This window comes from Notamacropus eugenii, chromosome 1 (genome assembly GCF_028372415.1).
Source record: "Notamacropus eugenii isolate mMacEug1 chromosome 1, mMacEug1.pri_v2, whole genome shotgun sequence".
In the NCBI taxonomy this organism is placed as follows: Eukaryota; Metazoa; Chordata; class Mammalia; order Diprotodontia; family Macropodidae; genus Notamacropus; species Notamacropus eugenii.
The window spans coordinates 125853606-125874764 of NC_092872.1; the positions used below are offsets into that span (position 1 = coordinate 125853606).

The window sequence follows — 21159 nt, forward strand, 5'->3', positions numbered from 1 at the left end:
GAAACAACATATACACAGAAAGATAATTTTTTTAAAGAGTTAATACAAAATAATTTCTGAGGGAGGAGAGAACTAGCAATTAAGAGGACCAAGAAAAGCCTTGTTTAGGAGGTTGCATTTGAGCAGTCTTGACACAAGTCAAAGATGAGGAAGCAATCTATTTTAGGCACAATAGCCAAAGAAGGTCAAAATCATTCAATCTTAACTCTTGAAATGGTGTTGTATTGTATTTCATACCCCTTGAAATGTACTACTCGACAAGCTTAGTAATCTCCAGTACACAGTTTTTCTTTAAGATGGTATTTCTATCTTTTTTTGCATGCTTATCTATTTTCACTAACCTTTCTTTTGTCTATGTCTCCCCTAAGTCCTAACCCAAAGAGAAATGAGAAAGGCAATATAATAAGTGATCCATTTCTAACTTCTATTACACCAGAAAAAAAAATCAAGTTCTTGTATACTAAAATGTTGTTGACTAGAGTAGAACAGTGCTGGGTCTCTGACTGTTACTATAATGTAATCCCGTGAGCATTTGTTTGTCCAAGAAAGGCCAACCAGCAGCAGCACTCCAAGTCTACATATTTAAGTTTACCTATTTGCATCAGAGTCTCTTCCATACTGTTGGTGGCAGTAACCATTGCCACAGAAGCACCAAGTGGATCACTATCAGGGAACTGAACTGGCTCTGGCACAATACGACGGTCATTTAGACCCAATGGTCCAGCAAGCAACTCAAATTCTTCTTCACCAGTAAGTTTGTCGTCCTCATCAACATCCAGCATATCCCAGTCTTCTATAATTTAAATAAATAATAAATGGGAAGATGTACACAAAACATAACGCTTGCATACAGGTGATGTGACGTGAGAGCTGACACATCCACATTTTCAAAGCTATGTTCACCAAAAGAAACGCTACCACAACAAACAAAGATGGTACTGTCTCATGGTGATAGAATCCTACTAATATACTTCTCTGAAGTCAAAGGAGAATGTAATAGGATTAATTACAAACACAACTAATTAACAACAATTAATTACAAACACAACTATAGTTAAACCAATGACAATAAATTCCACAAAATTACAAATTTCACTAATATTACAAATAATTTAAGAATTATTGGTATAGGGAATAGTCTATGCTACATCATGGACATAGGCACTGCTGAGGAATACATTGTTCCATAAAAGTAAACTTTTGAAATAACTGCTTCTCTCACTGACCAGTTACTACCTAAAATTTTTAGCAAGGAATACTAAGTGCCTGGAACTGAATTCACAAAGCTCTCCTGACTTTATGAACAAAAACCAGTGAATACATTTAACCCACTCTTCATGAACCTAGGAGAGGACAATGAACAAATACAGGACTACCGGGTCCGGACAGTCAGGCCCAATCTGGCTAACAGATGTGAGACTGCTCTATTGCTCAGTGCCTGTCACTGTCCCTACCAGGGCTTCAGGAAGAGATTAGCAGAGATGACCCCTGAGTTTACTGAATGTCTAAATTCTACGACAAATCATTGTGTTATGCTACAATGCCTTCTGGTGCTACTGCTATTTTAAAAGGAGTCCCCTGAGGCTAAATATACACAGCATTCCACTGGAATCTGTGCCTTTGCTTTTTTCTTCTTCTTCCCTACTAAAATATAAAACATTACTTTCCCTGATGTCAGACATCAAGGGGGAAGAAAGCAATCCGTTATTCATGCCTTGTAATCTTGCATGGGCTAGGAAACCTGACGCATGATCAAAATTAAGACTAAGTAAACAAAAATAAGCTCTGAGTAAAGGTTTGGGGGTTCTCTTAAACTAGAATGTATATGACTTCACAGACAAAACTTGTGATTTTTACTCTAACAAGCTAAGAAAAATTCTCCTGTGCAAGATTCGCAGAAACAGTGATTACGCTGCTTCCAAACTTGTTCAGTTGCGTCCAATTTTTTCATGACCCATTTGGGGTTTTCTTTGCAAAGAATGGAATGGCTTGCCATTTCCTTCCCCAACTCATTTTATAGATGAGGCAAATGGGGTGAAGTGACTTGCCCAGGGTCACACAGCTACTAAATGTCTGAGTCTCTATTTGAACTCAGGAAGCTGAGTCTTGCTGACTCCAAGCCCACTGCTCTATCCACTGCGCCACCAAGCTTCCAAAAATTACTCCTCATTGTATTTTATTTCACTTTCATACTGAACACATCGGAGAGGCTCCACATGCTTTACACTGATTACAACAGCTACAATACACACACTGTATACACACTCACTCACAACTATATACACAAATCACACATACACACTTGAGATATTTTATGTATACATACAAGCTTAGCAAAGACATAGCTCATTCCAAGTACCTGATAAATAGCTTTCACATGTACACAAATCAGTAACAATGGCAATGCCAGAGCTGAGATTCTTTATCTTTCATTTAAGTGCTCCCCGGCCCCCCACCAAATACATTTTCATTTGCTAGGTAAATTAAAATTTTAAATATAAATGCAAATTTTTGAATATGAAAATCTTAAAAGGTAAGAAAAAGTTGTTTAGTGTTCATACTATAAATTATGGATTACTAAGAGAAACTCTCAAAATAACTACCTTCATACACGCTGTCCTGTTTACCAATTAAATCTGGAGCCTGCCCTTTGTACCTGTACCAAAAATTAAAAAAAAAATTTCTTTTTGTAAAACATAGTTAATAATCAGAAATGCAAAGTTACATCACTAAAACATTTTAAGGAGTAATTTAAAACCACGCAAAACAGGAAAATAAACTTCATGTTCTGTTCCTTACATAATAAAAACTATAAAAATGTGAAGAAACACATTTTGAAAGATTGTAAACTAATAAGAATTATATGAAAGCATGATAAAATTGCTCATGAAAGTGATAAACACAAACAACTTTGATGTTTCACCTCACACTCAGCAAAATGGCAAGGATAACAAGCAGATGAGAACAGTCAGTGTTGTAGAGACAGAGGAAAGATGAGCATTAAGGAAGCTGTAAATTGGTATAACCATTCTGGAGAGCCAGGATTATGGACAGAAAGGGCATATCCATAACTTTGGGGGCAGAGACTTCATTGACAGGCAGATATCCCAAGAAGATCAATGGGAAAAAAAGAAAGGTTACATATACATCAAAATATTTATAGCAGCATTTTTGTGGCAGTAAAGAATTGGAAACAAAGTAGATGCTAATAAGGAATAGATAAACAAATTGTGATACATGAAAATAATGGAATATTATTATGCAGTAAGAAAGAATGAACATAAAAAATACAGAGAAGCATGGAAAAACACTACACAAATTGATGCAAAGTGAAGTAAAGAAAAACCAGGAAAATAATACACTTGATAACTAAAAATTATACAGATGGAATGAATAAGAAAACAATTTAAATCAAATGCTGTGAAATTATCAATCTTCAAACTGGAGAAGAGATGCAAAGATAACCCTTCATAGCAAAGTTTGGGGATCTCGGATGCAGAGCAATAAATGAACAGGGTTTTTTGTGGTTTTTAGTGTTGTGAAACTTTTTTTAAAAATAGGTGGCTCTCTGGGAAAGTTAAACAAATTCAAAAGAATACAGTGGGAAATGTAGGTGATATAAAAAGCTATCAATGAAATTTTGTTTTAAAAAAAGAAATATATGAAATACTGCTCCAGATCAGCAGTAAGAGAAATGCAAATCAAAATACTCTGATTTTTCAGTGAGTTATGATTAGAGTTGGAAACCGGTCCAACCTTTCTGCAAAACAATCAGTAATTATACTAAAAGAACTAAAACGACCCATATCAGAGATCCCCTTCTTAGACACACACATACCCAAGGAGGTCGGAAAGTGAAAGATCCCATGTGCCCCAAAATATTCACAGCATCACTTTTTTGTGGCAGCAAGGAACTGGAAAAAAGTAGCTGCCCACTGAACCAGAATGGACTGACAAATAGTGGAATTGTATGTGAGAGAATAGCATTGCATTGTAAGAAAATACTAATATAAAGAATTCAGGGAAGCATGGGAGGACTGAAAGAAACAGGTACCTAGTGATGCAAGCAGAACCAGGAAAACAACCCACACAACAACAACATAACAGGAAAGAGCAAAGAAGTTTAAACTGAACGCTAAGTGATTATAAATGAGCGACTTTTGCCCCAGAGAAGAGTTCAGAAAATGCCCTTCTCTCTCATCACTGCAAATTTCTGGGGGACTATGAGTATCAAGTACTACACATGGACTTTAAGACTCAAGTCAAGGTGTCGGTTAGTTTTTTCAATTGCTTCTTCCCCGTCTAAAAAAAGTCTTTGTTACAACACATAAGTCACACAATAGGGGAGAAGGAAAGGATATACTCAGAAGCAAATGTCATGTAAAAACAAAAAGGTATCAATGAAAATAAAATAATATTAAGAAAAAAAGCTGAACAGTGGCAACCCGCTAAAAGTTCCCAGTAAACTGACTTAAATAAATTAAAAATACTGCTTATGACAATTTACTCCCCCAAAACCAAGTTTATTCAGATAAACTCATTGAAATAAAAGCTATAAAACCTTTTCTTTTCATCAATTGTGTGATCTTAAAATCATCTTAAATGGTTTGGTTAAAAAACTGGGACTAAGTACAAATTACTGATGTCAGCAAATGATCTAAAGCACTTCTCAAGTCAGGGCTTCCCAGCCAGCCTATAACAACTAGATGAAAGATCTCGAAGTCTGACTTCATTAGATTCCATGTTATTCACTATCACCAATACCTCCCTCACTATTTTTTTGGCCTCTCAGACATTCCCAACAGAAAAGGTAGTATAATGAGATAATATGCCCAACAGTCAGCAATCTTGGATTTCTACGTCCACCTTCACCTAGAAACATAAACCTTCCCTCTTTCCCACACCAAACCCAGTAAGCAAACATTAAATTTATTCAAACATCATTTATAAATTGCTTATTAGAAGTAATGCTACCGGGAAAAAAAAATAAGAAAAACACAATGCTTCCTCTTTAAGGACCAAAAGAATATCCTTGCTCCTTTTTCCAGCTATATTTGAAAAAAAATATTCATACCTTTCAGAAGTCGATGTCTTAGATTTAGTCTTCAGAGCCAAATATTTCTCTCTGCAGCTGCCACACAAGAGGTAATATGGATTTCCACTTCCACATTCACCACCAAACCATCCATCTACGTAAGAACCATTACTCCGATAGCCCTGCCGGTTAGCACTCCGGCCACAACCAGGATGGTTTCTTTTCATATGCTGATTGAAGCTGACAACGCTGGACTCACACAGCTCACACACCACCACTTCTTCTCTGTCTTCAGATTCACAAACATGCTGTGTAAAATAATTGGCATACTAAATTATTTCTATATTATGTTGTGATATTTGATGCTACAGTTATAGTATAAAATACAGCATTAAAGAAACATAATTTTAACATAAACTACCAAGTACACAGGGCCTGAAAATTCATGATCACTCAAAAGAGATCAGTCTAGTCATCAGCAAAGCAAGAAGAAAAATACATACCGGCCACACTCTATGATACAGTAGGAAGGGAAACAGATCCAGAACTAAAGGTCTTGGGTTCAGATCCTGGCTCTCTGAATTGTGTGGCCTTGGACAAGAGACATTGACTTCTCTGGTGCTCAGTTTCCTAAGTTCTAGAATGATGAGGCTGAACAAAATTATCTCTGAAGAGTCTTACAGCTCTACATCTATGCTTCTGATATCTATTTAGGCAGTCTACTGATTGGCTTTCATAGATGCAAAAACAGAATTTTTAAAATTTGTAGATGATACCAAGCTAGGAGGAATATATAACAAAAGAAATGCCAGATTTGGGCACTGAAAAGATTCTGAGAGATTAGAGCATGGGACTGAATCTAATGAGATGAAATTTAACAGATCAACTAAAAATCTTACATTTTGATTCAAAAACTCAACTCCACAGGTATAAGACGGGAGAAGCATGGATGGGCAGAAGTTAGTCTAAAAAAATATCTGGCAGTTTTAACGGACTATAACTTTAATCAAAGTGTGATATGGCAAAGAATTAATGCAAGGTTACATTAAGAAAAGTTATGTCCAGGATTAGAGTTAATAGTCCTACTACATTCCTTAGAAGAAGTCTTGAGATCAGCATGGCTCAGTAGGAAAGGCACTGGATGCTGGCTTGGGGCACCTAAGTTAGATTCTAGCTTTGCTGCATCCTCTTCGTACAACTTTGGCCAACTTGGTAAAAATCTGGGGCTCATACTAAGCTAAGGTTCTTACTGTCTTAAATCTGTGTTGCAGTGTTCAGTTGTGGTCATGCCATATGAAGAACCGATGAAAGAACTAGGGATGTTTACCCTGGAGAAGTACAGTTTTAGTGGAGATGTAAAAGCTGTCCTGAAGCATCTGAAAAGCTGTCATGTGGGAATGGGTTAGACTTTTTCTGCTGAGCCTAAGACAGCAGAACTAGGTACAAGCAGCAAAAAAAGTTGCAAGCAGATAAGTTTAGACTTAATATAAAGGAAAATCCCCTAAAAATCAGAACTGCCCAAAAGTGGAATAGATCACTTCAGGAGCCAGTGGATTCCCCATCACTAGAGGTCTTCAGGCAAAAGATGAATAATTACTTGTTCCAATAGATTTTAGAGATGATTCTTCTTCAGGTACAGGCTGGACTACAACAGTGGCCTTGGGGGGGATTCTATCCAGCTCAGGTCCTGTGATTCTGATTTAGTCCATTAATAACTCTATCCTACATAGGCACTGCAGGTAATCAGTGAACTGGAGGAATGAATCAATGAACTCAACGAATAGAAGGAAAACCACCAGATAACATCTAGACAACTATATAGTGCTTTCATTAGTTCCCAAGTGGTTTCTTGACACAAAAACTCAGCTTTTTAATATTGATACTTTCTTATAACTAAAAACTGCTGAGAAGTTACTAACAGGCTTTGGTGAAGGGAGTTTTCTATACTAACATAGGTCCAAAGATGAGAACAATCAAAAATTCAGTGGAAAGACACACAGAGTGCTTGAATAGGTGGTGGCACACGAACAACACTGCCTTGTATGCAAGAAGTTACAAAATGACAAACAAAAGTTAATCCCTGTGAAACTGGGCTGGTTACAAAGTGAAAGCAAAGGACAAGAGAAGGGCAATTCAAGAGCTACGGTGCTGTCCAACAAGTGAGAAGTCTGAAGGAGCAGCGTCAGTGCATTAGGTAGACCTAGGGGAGACTACAGAAAACCACAGACAGAACTCCAAATGATGACAAAGCACGTAGGAGTTAAAACCACCACCAGTGGAAGCAAGTATTCACACAATAAGGATATGGGATCTCCATTTAAATACTGAAGTACTCAGGATGTGAGCTGACAGCTTTGCTTTACATTTAGCTGTGCTCTCTTAACATTTCTTCAAATGACTTATCTCTTAGAACACACTCATGTTGCTTCTGGTCCTCCTCTGGTCTAAAGCAAGGGTGGGGAACCTACAACCTCCAGAACACATGTGGCCCTCTAGGTAGCCACGTGTGGCCCTTTGACTCCAGACTTCACACAATAAATCCTTGATTGTTCTCAAGATTTGGATTCAGTTAATGGGCTGCACTTGAGGACCACATGTGGCCTCGGGGCCACAGGCTTCCCACCCCTGGAAAGACTTAACTAGCAAACCAATAAGCCTTCTAAGAAATACTCAGTAACAAAAATGAAAAGCTGTCCCTGCCTCTGCCTTCAAGAAGGCGTTATAAATACTGGCTAAAAATTAAAAGGAACTAATTTCCAATTTAAACGCTAAATACTTCTATATTTGGATTTCTCAGTCTAGCAAAATCATTCAATTTTATTCTGTTTCTTCAGTTTATTTAATACAGCTTTTTTTCTCTGCAGGATTTAATGGGTAAAGAACTCCAAGTAAAAAAATCAGCAAATCTGTGAATTTTTCACGCTATTGAGAAGTGTAATGTTGTGTTCATATCTAGATCCACTATATAGCCTGCCATGGAAAGAACTCACTGGCAAGTTCTAAGTACATGCCATTTCTTAGAATGGGTGAAAGGTTATATTGACTGAATATAAGGTAACTGTGAATTCCAACAGTCATATTTAACACAAAAACTGTTACACTGAGCATTGAATTTTCCTAAGATGATTCCTGCATTACCATTTGTCTACAACAGCAGAATCATTCAAATTCTTATGTTTCATTACAGGGTTACAAACTAATAATATACATAAAGAGAGAGAAGAGGTTTGTTTAGTTTTTTTCTCATTAGTTTGCAGTTACGAAAATAACCAAGCAATGCATTCCAATGTTTTTTTTAAAGACAGCTATCATAAAGACTAACACTTCATCTTCAGATGTCAGACAACAAGCTGTTAAGAATAGTAAGCACAACAAAAATAAGTCAAAGCAGCCCCAGCTGCAGTCACACACACCCAGGTAGGCCAATCCAATACCTCTGGGATCCACATTCCCAGAATATCATTATCGCTGGTCAGGTCTTGTCCAAACATTGCCTCCATGGCTTCATCATCTAGATCGATTTCTAGTTCTTCATCCAGGTTAAAGTCATATAATGCCCCAGGGTCCTGCTGCAAAGAAATTCCCTCTCTTCGACTTTGATTCCTGTGAGCCTGTACAGAACGGTATAACCCCGCTCAGAACAAAAAAAGAAAAACATTTTACTTGCATACAAAAAATTCTGAACATTTCAGACCATTTCAATTGCTAACACTGAACAAAGTCTCAGACTGCTCTCCACAAAGGTAAGAAATCATGAATATTTTCTTCATGTCAAAGAAATATTAAACACACAGATAATTCTACGTACTAAAACAAAAACTTGCATTTTTTAAAATAAGAACCAGAAAGAACCGTACTAAGGCCAATACTGGCCCTCTGAACCTTTATCACTTTTCCTGTTCTTTCTTACTGTTGGTATTAAATCAACATTTGTTGTGTTTGTCCTTCGTTTTCAAAGAGGACCATGACATCAGAGAAATGATGACATGACTTGCAGTTGACTTTGATTTGAGTGAGGGAGGGCTGTGCAGGTCCCCAGCCTCACTTCTCCTCCAGAGCCATCTGGGTGCAGTGGCCAGATATCTGTCAGGATGACTGGAGATGGCCCAAGATGCAATGGGAGACCCCGGCCCTTTTAGGCTAAGGCTTTTTCAGGTTCTCTTTAAGAAGTGAGTCAAGGGATGGCCAACATTTGTTAATACTGTACTTAAAATATGTGCACTGCTTCCTACCTAAATTGTAAACACCCTTGGGAGACTAAGGGACAGACTACCGGAATTCTTTAAATCTACCAGAGTAGTGATGAGCAAATCATTCAAGTTCTCTGGACCTTGGTTTCATCATCTATAAAAAGAGAGTGTTGGACTCAATGACCTTTAAGGTTGCTTCTAACTCTAAGGGTACAATCCTGGCATAGCATTTTGTACACAAAGAGCACTCAAGAATAAATAACAAAAGGGACTTCAAGCTGGAGCACTGGAACTAGAGCCAAAGGAATTGGGTCTGGATCATAGTCCTGTTAGCTAATTACTATGTGCATGATAACCAAGTCATTAAATTGGTCAGGGCTTTGTTTCATAATAAAATAAGAGGCCTAGACTAAATAATCTCTAAGGTCCTTTCCAATTTTAAATCAATAATTGTATGAAAACAGAATAATCTGAAATACAGAATTACCTGCTCTTGCTAGCAACGTCCGAGCAGCTAAATCAAATTTGTGTCTCCTTGTTACTGCAGATCGACTCCTGGAAGGAGGCCCGCTGCCAGAAGCTGTGTTATCTGAATGATCCAAATTGTCAGTGCTGCAAATTAGTTTCAAAATAAAAGCAGAAATCAAAAATCACAATGAGAGAAAGAATAATCCCTCAAACACTCTCAGTGATCAAGTAACTTGGTGATTCTTCCCCCCAAAACCTAACCCCCAAATTTTTAAATATAAATGAAGGCACAACTTTTGTTTGTTTGCTTTAATATAGTAGGTAATTATTCTGTTGAAGTGAAAACAATGACAGCTTATCACAGGGGCCAGGGCACTGGCTCTAGAAGAAAAAACTCTGGATTCAAATTCCACATCAAAACCTAATTATTTGTATGACCTTGGAAATGTCACTTAAATTCCCTGAGTCTCCACTTCCTCAACTGTAAAATTCAGGGGTTGGACTAGATAGTCTCCGAGGTCCAGGTCCAGGGCTGTGAGCTCTCAAACAAACCTCTTTTTTCTTGCATGTGCCCCAAGTTACAAAAAGGAACAATATTCAGTAACTTTGTCAAAAAGTAGTTACTGACATGTTTGTAGGTAGAAAAAATGACTTTAACTTTTGACTCATTATTTCTTAAAAAGCCAAGGTAAGAAGTAAAAGTAATTAAAATGATTAATCTGAGCAAGACCAAATGTAACTGCCAATGCCTATAAATTTCTCATCTTTGTATTTCAAAGAAATTCAGTTCAATACACTTTCTTGCCTAGGAAGCCCATATACTGGAAATAGGGTCTAACTATATTAACGAAGCCTACTAGAGATACAAAGATATGTGCTTATTTTGAATTCTGGGCAAATGGACACCAGAAATCTTCCATCATTTTAGTTCTTTGATCCACACATACCAGAGCAATTTATCTCCCATTTTACTCATTTTCCATTCCGATCATCCAGTCTCATGTTCTTAGGTATAAAAGAACATGTTCAATAACACCTCTTTCCAAACCCTCATCCCTATTTTCACCAGCACCACTCTTCTTAAGGCCCACAACCTATCCAATTTGTCCACCAGCTAGCACATTCCACATGTCCGTTGGAAAACCTTGCTATTGTCCACAAGTCTTCAAATCCTTCAACTTTACAACAAAGATTCTTTGCCTCCTTCTTCACTTTCATTGAAAGCCAATATCTAATGACACCACATTAGACACCGCCTCTGTAACCTTCTCCAACAAAGTCTACTCCTCCCAGTAGAAGGAGATTAGTATACTCCTTACTCCTTTCACTGCTATTTCCAGATCATTCTTCTCCGATCGTCTCTCAAAATAGCTTTTCTTCTGTTCAAAGAATAATAGATATAGAACTAGAAAGGGTCTTAAAATCCAATAACTCTACCTACTCCATTTTATTGATAAGGAAAATGAAGCATAGAGGAATTAAGTGATGTGCTCAAGGTCATACAACTAGTTAAGTGTCTGAGGCAGAATCTTGATTCCAAGCCCAGTGCCCTATCTACTCTCCATAATAACTCTTCTTTTTTCTCTACACTCTGTCCCCAGGTGATCTCTCCAGGTTCCATGGGATTCTTACATCTATGTAAAAGACTAACAACCTCTCTCCTCAGCTCCAATCCTGTATGTTCCACCTGTATGCATCTCCACTCAACATGTACAAAATTCACTTCATTTCTCATTCAAATTTTTACCCTTCTGTGAATGAAATCACCATTCTCCTAGTCAGCCAAGTTCACAAAACTGATGCCATGCTAGACTGTTCCTTTTCCTTCAACTATATCCAATCAGTTCCTAGGTCTTGCCCTTCTTACCTCAACAACATCATATGCCTGTACTCCTCTCTTTACTCACACAACTTCTACCTTAGTTCAGGCCCTTATCACCCTTTGCTTGGATAATTTTAATAGCGTCCTATTTGGTTTCCCTGCCTAGATTCTCATCCCTCTTTAATTCATCTTCCATCTAGCTTCCATATTGATACACCTAAAAATAGATATGACGATGGTGACCTCTCCCAACGCTCAAAAATCTTATGTGGCTCCTAATATCTCCTACGATAAAATATAAAATCCTCAGCATCACATTTAAAGCCTTCACAATCTGGTTTCCACTCACTCTGTAGTCTTCTTTAGTGATTCCCCTCTATGTACTCTCCATTCTAGTCAAACAGTTTCTTATACAAAGCATTCCATCTTCCACCTCTGCCTCTAAAAAAAACTATCTCCCTTTTCTGGAATGACTTCCTCACCTCTGCCATGTAGAATTCTTCTCTTCCTTCAAAGCAGAGCTCAGGTATCATCTCCTACATGAAACCTTTTCTAACATTTCGAGTTGGTTAATGCTGTCTCTCAGAATGATTTTCTACTCTTTAGAATTCTTTTTTTTGAGGAGAGGGAGGTAGATTTTGTATAGCTTATGCCCTGCTCTAGTAGACTATAAACTTCTTCAAAATAAGGATTGTTTTCTTTTTCTACTGGTTTTTATTCCTAGCACCTAGTAAAGTACCTTGCCTAGAGAAGGAAGTTAAATATTTGCTGACTTGAACTGTATGCTCTATTTCTTTCAGTGATGCCATCCTTCATCCAGTACCCCATACTCAAGACACTATACTCAAATTTATCTTTGACGATTCCTTCTCTCAGCCTTTCATATTAAATCTAATTCCTATCAGTTCTACTTTTACAACATATCATATCGTCTTCCCTTTCACTGTGTTTCCACTGCTACGGTATTTAGACAAGTCCTTATTGCTACCTAATTTGCTTCTTGCAATAGCCTAACAGCTATCCCTGATTCTATACTCTTTTTCTCTAGTCTATCCTTTGTACTGAAGGAAAAACATTCTGCTAATGCACAGCTCTGATTGTGTCACTCCTATCCTCAAAAATCTCCACTGACTAGCTATAACTTACCAGCGTTCAATTCCTGAGCCTATTACTCAATGCCCCCATAATGGCATCCTCTTACCTTCATGCTTCAGCCAACTAGCATTTTATGCTGAATATGCCTAAATGGCTCTGCCTCTCATATTCTCATGCCTAGAAATTTTTCCCTCTTCGTTAGGTGCAGACTACCACTCAACCTTTAAGCCCCACTCAAATGTCACCTCCTTCATGAAGCCTTCTCTGATTCCACTTGTTAATAACATTGTTCTCTCTAGCAATCATGACAGCATATTTTTTAAAAACATAATGTACTTTCATCATATATGTTCTAGCATGTTTTTTTCTGCCTTATTTACCTATACAGTCTAGGTATTAATTGTAATCAGTTAAATTTTATATATGTCCTTCCATAACAACACCATAATGCCCTGGACAGTAATCACTTTATATTCACTAAATAAATAAATGAAATTAATACCAAGGACAAAGAATGTAGCAACCTGATTTGTGTTGTCTACAGGGCCAAAGTTTATAATTAACACCAAGTCTGTGTTTTACACACACACACACACACACACACACACACACACACACCCCTTTCTCTCTGTCTCCCCCCTCTCCCGTTTTAATCATAAAAGCTGATGTTCTCCATTTTTAAGCTTTCAAGAATTACCTGGGGTATTGACTTGCCCAAGGTCATGCAACCCCTCAGGGCACAACTTAACCCAGGTGCAAAGTAAATTCGCTGAGAACACTCAATATAGTACTACCATTCCTAGTCGTAAACGCCAAAAGGACAGAAAACACGCCTTATTTCATCTTTGTATCTCTTACAAGAAATGCTATGCACAGTACAGAGGTGTAATAAATGGTTATTAGATAATGTATCCCAATTTTTCAAGAAATCTACCGGTCATGAGGCATTTGGGTAGGGGAAAGTCAAAGTAGAACTTAGAATCATTTCTGAAATTTACCACTACTGCAATACAGAACTGAATAATTACCACAGGCACTTTACCTTTCATTAAATCCCTCCTCCATTTCAGCAGCATCAGCTGATGGTATGTCCCCAGGTGATGGCAAATAACAAGGGTCATTAGACTTCCCACTGTTGGTGCCTGAAACTCTGGCTCCATGACGTGAATCAGAAGTGCTGCCTGACTGAGGCTCCTCATCATCCTCATTGCCAGGGTGTTCTATCATCCACATGGCCAGGACTGTAATGTTCTGGGCATCCGCTTCACCTCTTGCACCTAATGAAAAAATTAATAAATAAAATGATCTTTCTGTACAGGAGGCATTCATGCTGTGTTCTTCTCTAACTACCTTTGGTGACAGTTAAATGTTTTTTCATCAAACTTTACAACTATTTGAAAACAAATTCCATCTTGTGCAATTCTGCAGCACATTTTCCAAAAAAATCCTCCTTCAGAAAATTCACCAAGAGATTCTACCTACTGCATTTGAAAAGATTCCAGCAGGGTCTCAGCAGCCAAATGAGTCTACTTTGATAGAACTATCCTAGCTAAGTATTGAGAAACTCTTCACAAGTAGACTGGACTGGCGATGAATTTGACATGACAACTCACAAAACAAAGAAAAATATAAATGGCCTTCCATCAATCCTGCACAGCTTCCTTCAATTTCCTCATTACCACTGGTAGAGGAATTAGAAAAGAGGGCAGAGAGCACTGAGAATCAGCTTTTAAATTGTCTATAATGATCTACAGTAGCTAAGAGATCCTTATCCAATAACGAAAAAGTAAGCATAATGCTGGAGGGAGTTAATTATATTAATCTTAACATAGTCACACTTTATTATAAATGAAACCAGAAGAAATTATAGCTAAAGGGAAAGCCAGTTCCCTGGTTCTACTTGATGAGGAAAATAAAGGCAATGACAGAGTCAATCTCATTGTGTACGCAAAGGCAATAAGAAATATTTAAAGGAAAATCTGGTTATCTGGTATTGCAGTGACGGCAATAAATGGAGGTGCACAGAGGCCACCATGAACATGAATGGGAGCACAACGTATTAAAAATCAGAATCCAACAATATGTTGTTTACAAGAAACATTTAAAGACGAGAAATACACAAAGAGCTAAAATAAAGGGCTGGAATAAAATTTATCATGCAGGTGCAAAAAAAGGAGGGGGCGGGGTGGTAGCAATCCTGGTCTCAGACAAAGTGAAAGCTAAAATAGATTTAATTAAAAGAAATAAATATGGAAAATGCATTATGATAAAAGGTACCATAGACAATGAAGCAATATCAATGCTAAAACTATATGCACCAAATACTATAGTATCTAAATTTTTAAAGGAAACGTTAAATGAACAGTAATGGAAATAAATAGTGGTGGAAATAAACAGTAGTCCTATAATAGTGGGGGACTTTAATCTTCCCCTCTCAGAATCAAAATAAAAATAATAAACAAGTTAACAAAGTAAATAGAATTTTAGGCAATTTAGGTATTATAGATATCTGGAGAGAATAGAATGAAAATAGGAAGAAATACACCTTTTTTTCAGTGGTACATGATACCTTTATAAAAGACTGACTATATATTAGGGCATAAAAAATTTATAATTAAAAGCAGAAATATTAAATGCATCCTTTTCAGATCACAATGCAACAAAAATTATATTTAATAAGGGCCAAAACAACACAGAATAAAAAATTAATTGGAGACTAAACAACCTAATTTTTAAGAATAAAAGGGTTAAAGAACAAATCAAAGAAAGAACCAATAATTTCATTTAAGACAATGACAATAATGAGACAACATATCAACACTTAGATATGTTACATAAAGCAAAAGAAGTAATCAGAGGAAAAATTATATCTCTAAATGCTTACCATCAATAAAACAAAGAAACAACAGGCCAATGAATGGGGTATGCAATTTTAAAAAATAGAAAAAGAACCAAAAATTCCCAACTAAACACTAAATTGGATATCCTAAAAATTAAAGATGAGATTAGGAAAACTGAGTATAAGAAAACCACTGAATAAAGAAAACTAGGAGTTGGTTTTGCGAAAAACCTATAAAATAGATAAACCACTGGTTAATATGATTAAAAAAGAGAAGAAAATGAAATCACTAGCACTAAAAATGAAAAAGGTGAATACACCACTAGCAAAGATGAAATCAGAGCAATTATAAAGAGTCATTTTGTCCAACTAATATGCCAATCAATTTAAAATTTAAGTGAAATGGAAGAGTATTTACAAAGATATAAACTGCCTAGATTAGCAGAAGAAAAAATAGAATATCTAAATAAACTTATTTTAAAAAAAGAAACTGAACAGGCCCTAAATGAGTTTCCTAAGAAAAATGTACCATAACCAAACAGATCTACAAGTGAATTCCATTAAACATTTAAAAACTAATTCCAGCATCAAATAAATTATTTGGAATAACAGACAAAGGAATACACAAACTCCTTTCATGAAACAAATATGATATTGATACTATTGATACCTAAACCAGAAAGAGTAAAAACAGAGAAAGAAAATTATAGACCAGTTTCATTAATGAATATGGATGCAAAAATCCTAAATAAATTACTAGCTAGGAGAATACAACAATATATTACAAAGACTGTACACTGTGACCAAGTGGTATGTATACCACAAAGGCAGGGATGGTTTAAGATAAAGAAAACTATTAATATTATTGATTATATCAACAACAAAAGTAAGAAAAATCATGATTATTATCAATGTATGCAGAAAAAGCTTTCGATAAAGTACAACACTCATTCCTATAAAAAAATACTTCAAAGTATAGTATAAATGGATTTTTCTTTAAATTGATAAGAAACATTTACCTAAAACCATCAGCAAGCATTATCTGTAATGGGGGTAAGCTAGAAGCCTTCCTAGCAAAATCAGGAGTGAAACAAGGGTGACCACGTCACCAATGTTATTCAATTTTGTATTGGAAATCCTAGCAAGAAGAATAAGAGAAGAAAAAAAAAGGGGGAACCAGAACGGGCAATAAGGTAATAAGACTCTTGTAGCTAAAAGTTAGCTGAAGTAATTTACCAAAGTAGCAGAACGCAAAGTAAACCCACTTCAATCATGAGCACTCCTGTACATCATCCACAAAACCCTGCAAGAAGAGATGGGAAGAGAGACTCCATTTAAACTCATTCTAGTCTAGACTACATAAAATAACTGAGAGTGCAGCTGCCAAAATAAACCCAAGAACTCTATGAACAAAATTATACAAAAAAACAAAACCTTTTTATACTAATAAAATCAGATTTATATAATTGGAGAAATATTAATTGTTTACGTGCAGGCAGGGCCAATATAATAAAAATGACCATTTTACCAAAGTTAATCTATTTATTCAATGCCATCCCAATTAAATTGCCAAAACATTATTTTATGAAATTAGAAAAAACAATCATCAAATTCATTTGAAAGAACAAAAGGTCAAGAATATCAAAGGAGCTAATGTTGCTGTGTGTGTCCTTCATTCCCAGAGAGGACCATGATGTCAGGATGATGACATGACTCGCGCTTGACCTTGATTTGAGTGAGGGAGGGCTGCCCAAAGTCACCAGCCTCACTTTCTTCTCCTGAGTCATCTGGGTCCAGGGGCCAGATATTCATCAGGACAGCTAGGGATGGCCTGGGATGTAATGGGAGGCCCTGGCCTTTTCAGGATAAGGTCTTACAGCATTCTCACTCTGACAGAGCTACACCCAATCCAATGAACTGGCTTCTTTAAGTTACTCAAGGGATGGCCCCTTTAATAAAAAAAACAAACAAGAAAACAAATTGGAAGGGGAAGACCCTCAGGGTTCTTGGGTAAAAGAGAAACCATGACTATTTAGTTACTACAGGAGCGAAAGAAAAAATGTAAAGGAAGTAGGTTTGGCAGCAAACTATAAGGGAGTAATTATCAAAACTATCTGGTATTGGCTAAGAAAGAGAAAGGCAGATCAGCGGGACAGAGTAAACAGAGAATTCACGGCGTTTCACAAGTGTAAATAAGAATTCATTATTCGGTAAAAAAAAAACCAAACAAAACTGCTGGGAAAGCTAGAAAGAAATCTGGCAGAAATTGGTCATAGATCAGTATCTCATACAATTTAGCAAAACAAGGTCAAAATGGATACATGGCTTAGATAACAAAGAGAGATATCAGAAAATTAGAAGAATAGGGAACGTATTACCTATCAGACTTATGAGCAGGTGAACAATTTATGAATAAACAAGAAGTATGAGCACTGTGAAGTATGAAGTGGATGATTTCAATTACATTAAAAAGGTTTTGTAAAAATGAAACCAAAGTAGCAAAGATCAGAAGTAGAAAACTGGTGGGGGAAATTTTTAGACAGTTTTTCAGATAAAGATCTAATAATCTCAAATATACAAATAACTGCATCGAATCATTCCCTGATTGATGGCTAAAGGATATGAACAGATAGTTTTCTGATGAAGAAATCAAAACAATTTAGTCATATGAAAAAATGTTCTAAATCATTATTTATTAAAGAAATTCAAATTGAAACAATCTTGACATATCACTTCATATCTATAAGACTGACTAAAATGATAGAAGGGGAAAGCAACAAATGGTGGATGGGATACAGATAAGTTGGTGGAACTCTTGGTGGAACCAATCCAATCATTCTGGAGAGCACTCTAGAACTATGCCCAAAAGAGTTCATAAACTGCCTATAATACACTTTGATCCAGAAATACCACTATGAGGTCTGCTCCCTGTGATGAGGAGGGAAAAGGACCAACATGCTCTCAGATGTTTACAGCAGCTCTCTTTGTGGTGGCAAAGAGCCGGAAATCGCAGGGACACCCATCAGCTACGGAACCGCTCAATAAGCTGTGGCATGTGATCATGATGGAACACTGCTATAAGAAATGATCAGCGTGCTGATTTTAGAAAATAGGGAAGACTCACATGAAATAAAGAAGAATGAAATGGCCAGAACCAGAAGAACGCTTCATCCAGCAGAGCCATTTTTTTAAAGAATTCCGAGTAACTAAGTCATTTTACACCCAAATGAACTACAAAGGACCTATAAAGGAAGATGCCTTCTGCTCCAGAGAAAGAGCTGATAAATAGAAATATGTATAATATTGGTTTCGCGCACACACCCAAGATGCGCACAGCAGAGAGTAAAATAAAATGTAAAAGGAAGCATAAAAAGTAGAGTAGCTTTGTTTTTCAAAAAAAAATTAAACTGTGAAATGTAAATTCATGGTTTTATAGTGAATCTTCTTTTTAGGTTGTGCTGTGTAAACGGAAATGTTCTCTTTTTCTTTCTTTTGTACTTAAAAATTCAAAATGAACAAAAAAATTTAAACAATAAATGGTGCTTCCTGCTTCGACAGATTCAAAACAGCAATCCTTTGTCCTACCTGTGGCTTCCATAGCTTTTGCAATCTGCCGAAGAGAGAATCCCATCTCCAGCAATGGCACTGCAATAGCTGGAGGAGGAGGGGAGGTGGAAAGTCTGCTACTCGGATCGGATAAAGCTGAAAAGAAAGGGAAATAAAGACCTCATGAGCATTACAGTAACAGCCACTGGTAACTGTGCTGAAGTGGCATGGAGCAGCACAGTCAAACAAAGAAGGTACGGCTAATTTACAGAATCTCTGCTCAAATTTTCTTACGAAGCATCACAAAATTTCAGCCTGCAAGGAATCCCCGTGACCCACCCCCTCCAACTCCTGGTCAAGTGTAAGCTCCGTGCTGGCAGGGCAGACAAAGTTTCCTTTTTTGTTTGTGAGTTCCTAGCTCAAACAGAGCATCTAGCACATAGTAGGTTCTTGACAAATGCCTGTTAACTGACCAGGTAGTTCTCGTTAACAGGAAGATTTCTCTTACACATCACGGCTCCCAAAGAGAAGTTCATCCACTCAACTTTCAAACTCCAGCCTGGGGCCCAGACTGTCCTAATTGGGGAGTGCCTCACACAAGCCACTATCCTAAGGTGACCCTTGCAGGCTTCGCTTTACAGACTGGATGTCATTTTGTAGCTACTTGTACATTTAAGCAGCATAGTAGACATATCATTTAACAGAACGCTGAATACACCCTTTTCTTGAATGACACTGTGTCTCTATTTCTGCATTGTGTGCGCAGTAATACTCTCAGGAGGTTACTGAGGCCTACAGAATGGCACAAACTGAGGAGCTCATGTCTGTTCCACATCTCTCCTCTTGCTGCTAGTCAGCCAGCACTGCCTACATCTAAGCAGGCCCCTTGCTCAGGCCTCCTCTGCTCAGTCTGTTGTTTCTGATCCATGTGTCCTGGAAAGATCCTGTAGTTCAATCCTAAATGCAGCATGAGGAAAACAATCTAATCTCACAGGCTAATCCTCCTTCACCAAAACAAAATGATCATGGCATCACCTCCAGTGGCACTTCTAATCATGAAAATGAATTCCTACTATTTAACACTAGCGTCAATGGCCACAAACCTGTGCGGTTGGCAGGTCTTGCAGACTGAGAGTCAGGAGAAGTCAGGCTTTGTCTCCTTCCAACTTCATCAGAAGGAGAGGTTGGTAAGGAGGATATAGGTGGAGTCTGTGCCCGTCGAGTGGGAAGGACAGTGGTAGTCGGATAACTGGAGAACATTTGCCTTGAAAAGAGCAATAATGGCATGAAACCTTTACTACTATAAAGGTCACAGCCTCCTTGGTAAAACTGTTGGGTAAATACAACAAGATGGGGCAATTCCAAGGATACCCCTTTCCCTAAATCCATATAGAGACTTGAGTACCAGCAAAATAAAAGCCCAAGGCAGCTTATCTTTAACTACCTTATGTCCAGTGGGGGCAGAAGGTACTTCCATTTAAATTGACATAAAACTGAAATTTAAATTTTTAATCTTACCATTGCCACTAGCAGTGAATGAGATAACTGTGAGTATATCTATGCACAAAGCAGATTTTCTTTTAATACCTAAAGACTAAATAGCAAACTTATGTCTAAGTGCTTTGCAAACTGCTATGTGAATGGAAAAAGTATTGAATTCTCTTGAACTACAAGAGGCAAAGAGGTGACAAAACGGATAGAGTGTGGGACCTGGAGTCAGGAACATCTGAATTCAGATGTGGCCTTAGGCACTTAACATAGACCCTGGCTGAATCACTCGAACTCCTTGTTGGTAAAATGGGGATAAGAATACAACCTACTTTTCAAGGTTCTTGAGAGAACTGAGAACACATTTGCAAAGCACTACAAACTTTAAAGCACTATTTAAGTGCCAGCTATTTAAATACCACTTCCATCCTTTTCTTTCTTCCTTATTAGCCAAAGATAACACAAAGAACTGATTCCCCAAATGAAAAACTGGGAAGCAGGCAGATGATGTACCCAGAACTGGGAGCTGCATCAGGGTAGATAAGTATGAGTAATGTATTGAGTGTTGGACAGAGCAAAAGAATTAAGAACAGGGAGGGTGGGACAAAAGGTCAGTGGACAACAAAGGCATGTCTCTTTCTCCTGGGGTTCTGCTTTAGCAGGGCAAAGAGAACTT

General features: G+C 37.3%; 1 protein-coding gene across 11 annotated transcripts in view; it reads right to left on the minus strand.

Moving 5' to 3' along the window:
* Positions 1–21159, minus strand: part of HERC1 (HECT and RLD domain containing E3 ubiquitin protein ligase family member 1) — a 195637-nt gene that overhangs the window by 51858 nt on the left and 122620 nt on the right. For 10 of the 11 annotated variants that reach the window (XM_072613461.1, XM_072613495.1, XM_072613513.1 and 7 more), the window contains 8 exons: positions 20099–20259; positions 19035–19151; positions 13653–13887; positions 9713–9837; positions 8449–8669; positions 5075–5343; positions 2604–2656; positions 593–793 (listed from right to left, as the gene is read on the minus strand). In XM_072613461.1, coding sequence (XP_072469562.1) covers positions 593–793; positions 2604–2656; positions 5075–5343; positions 8449–8669; positions 9713–9837; positions 13653–13887; positions 19035–19151; positions 20099–20259 — 1382 coding nt within the window. The remainder of the gene's footprint in view (positions 1–592; positions 794–2603; positions 2657–5074; positions 5344–8448; positions 8670–9712; positions 9838–13652; positions 13888–19034; positions 19152–20098; positions 20260–21159) is intronic. The other variant, XM_072613483.1, reaches the window with a different exon arrangement.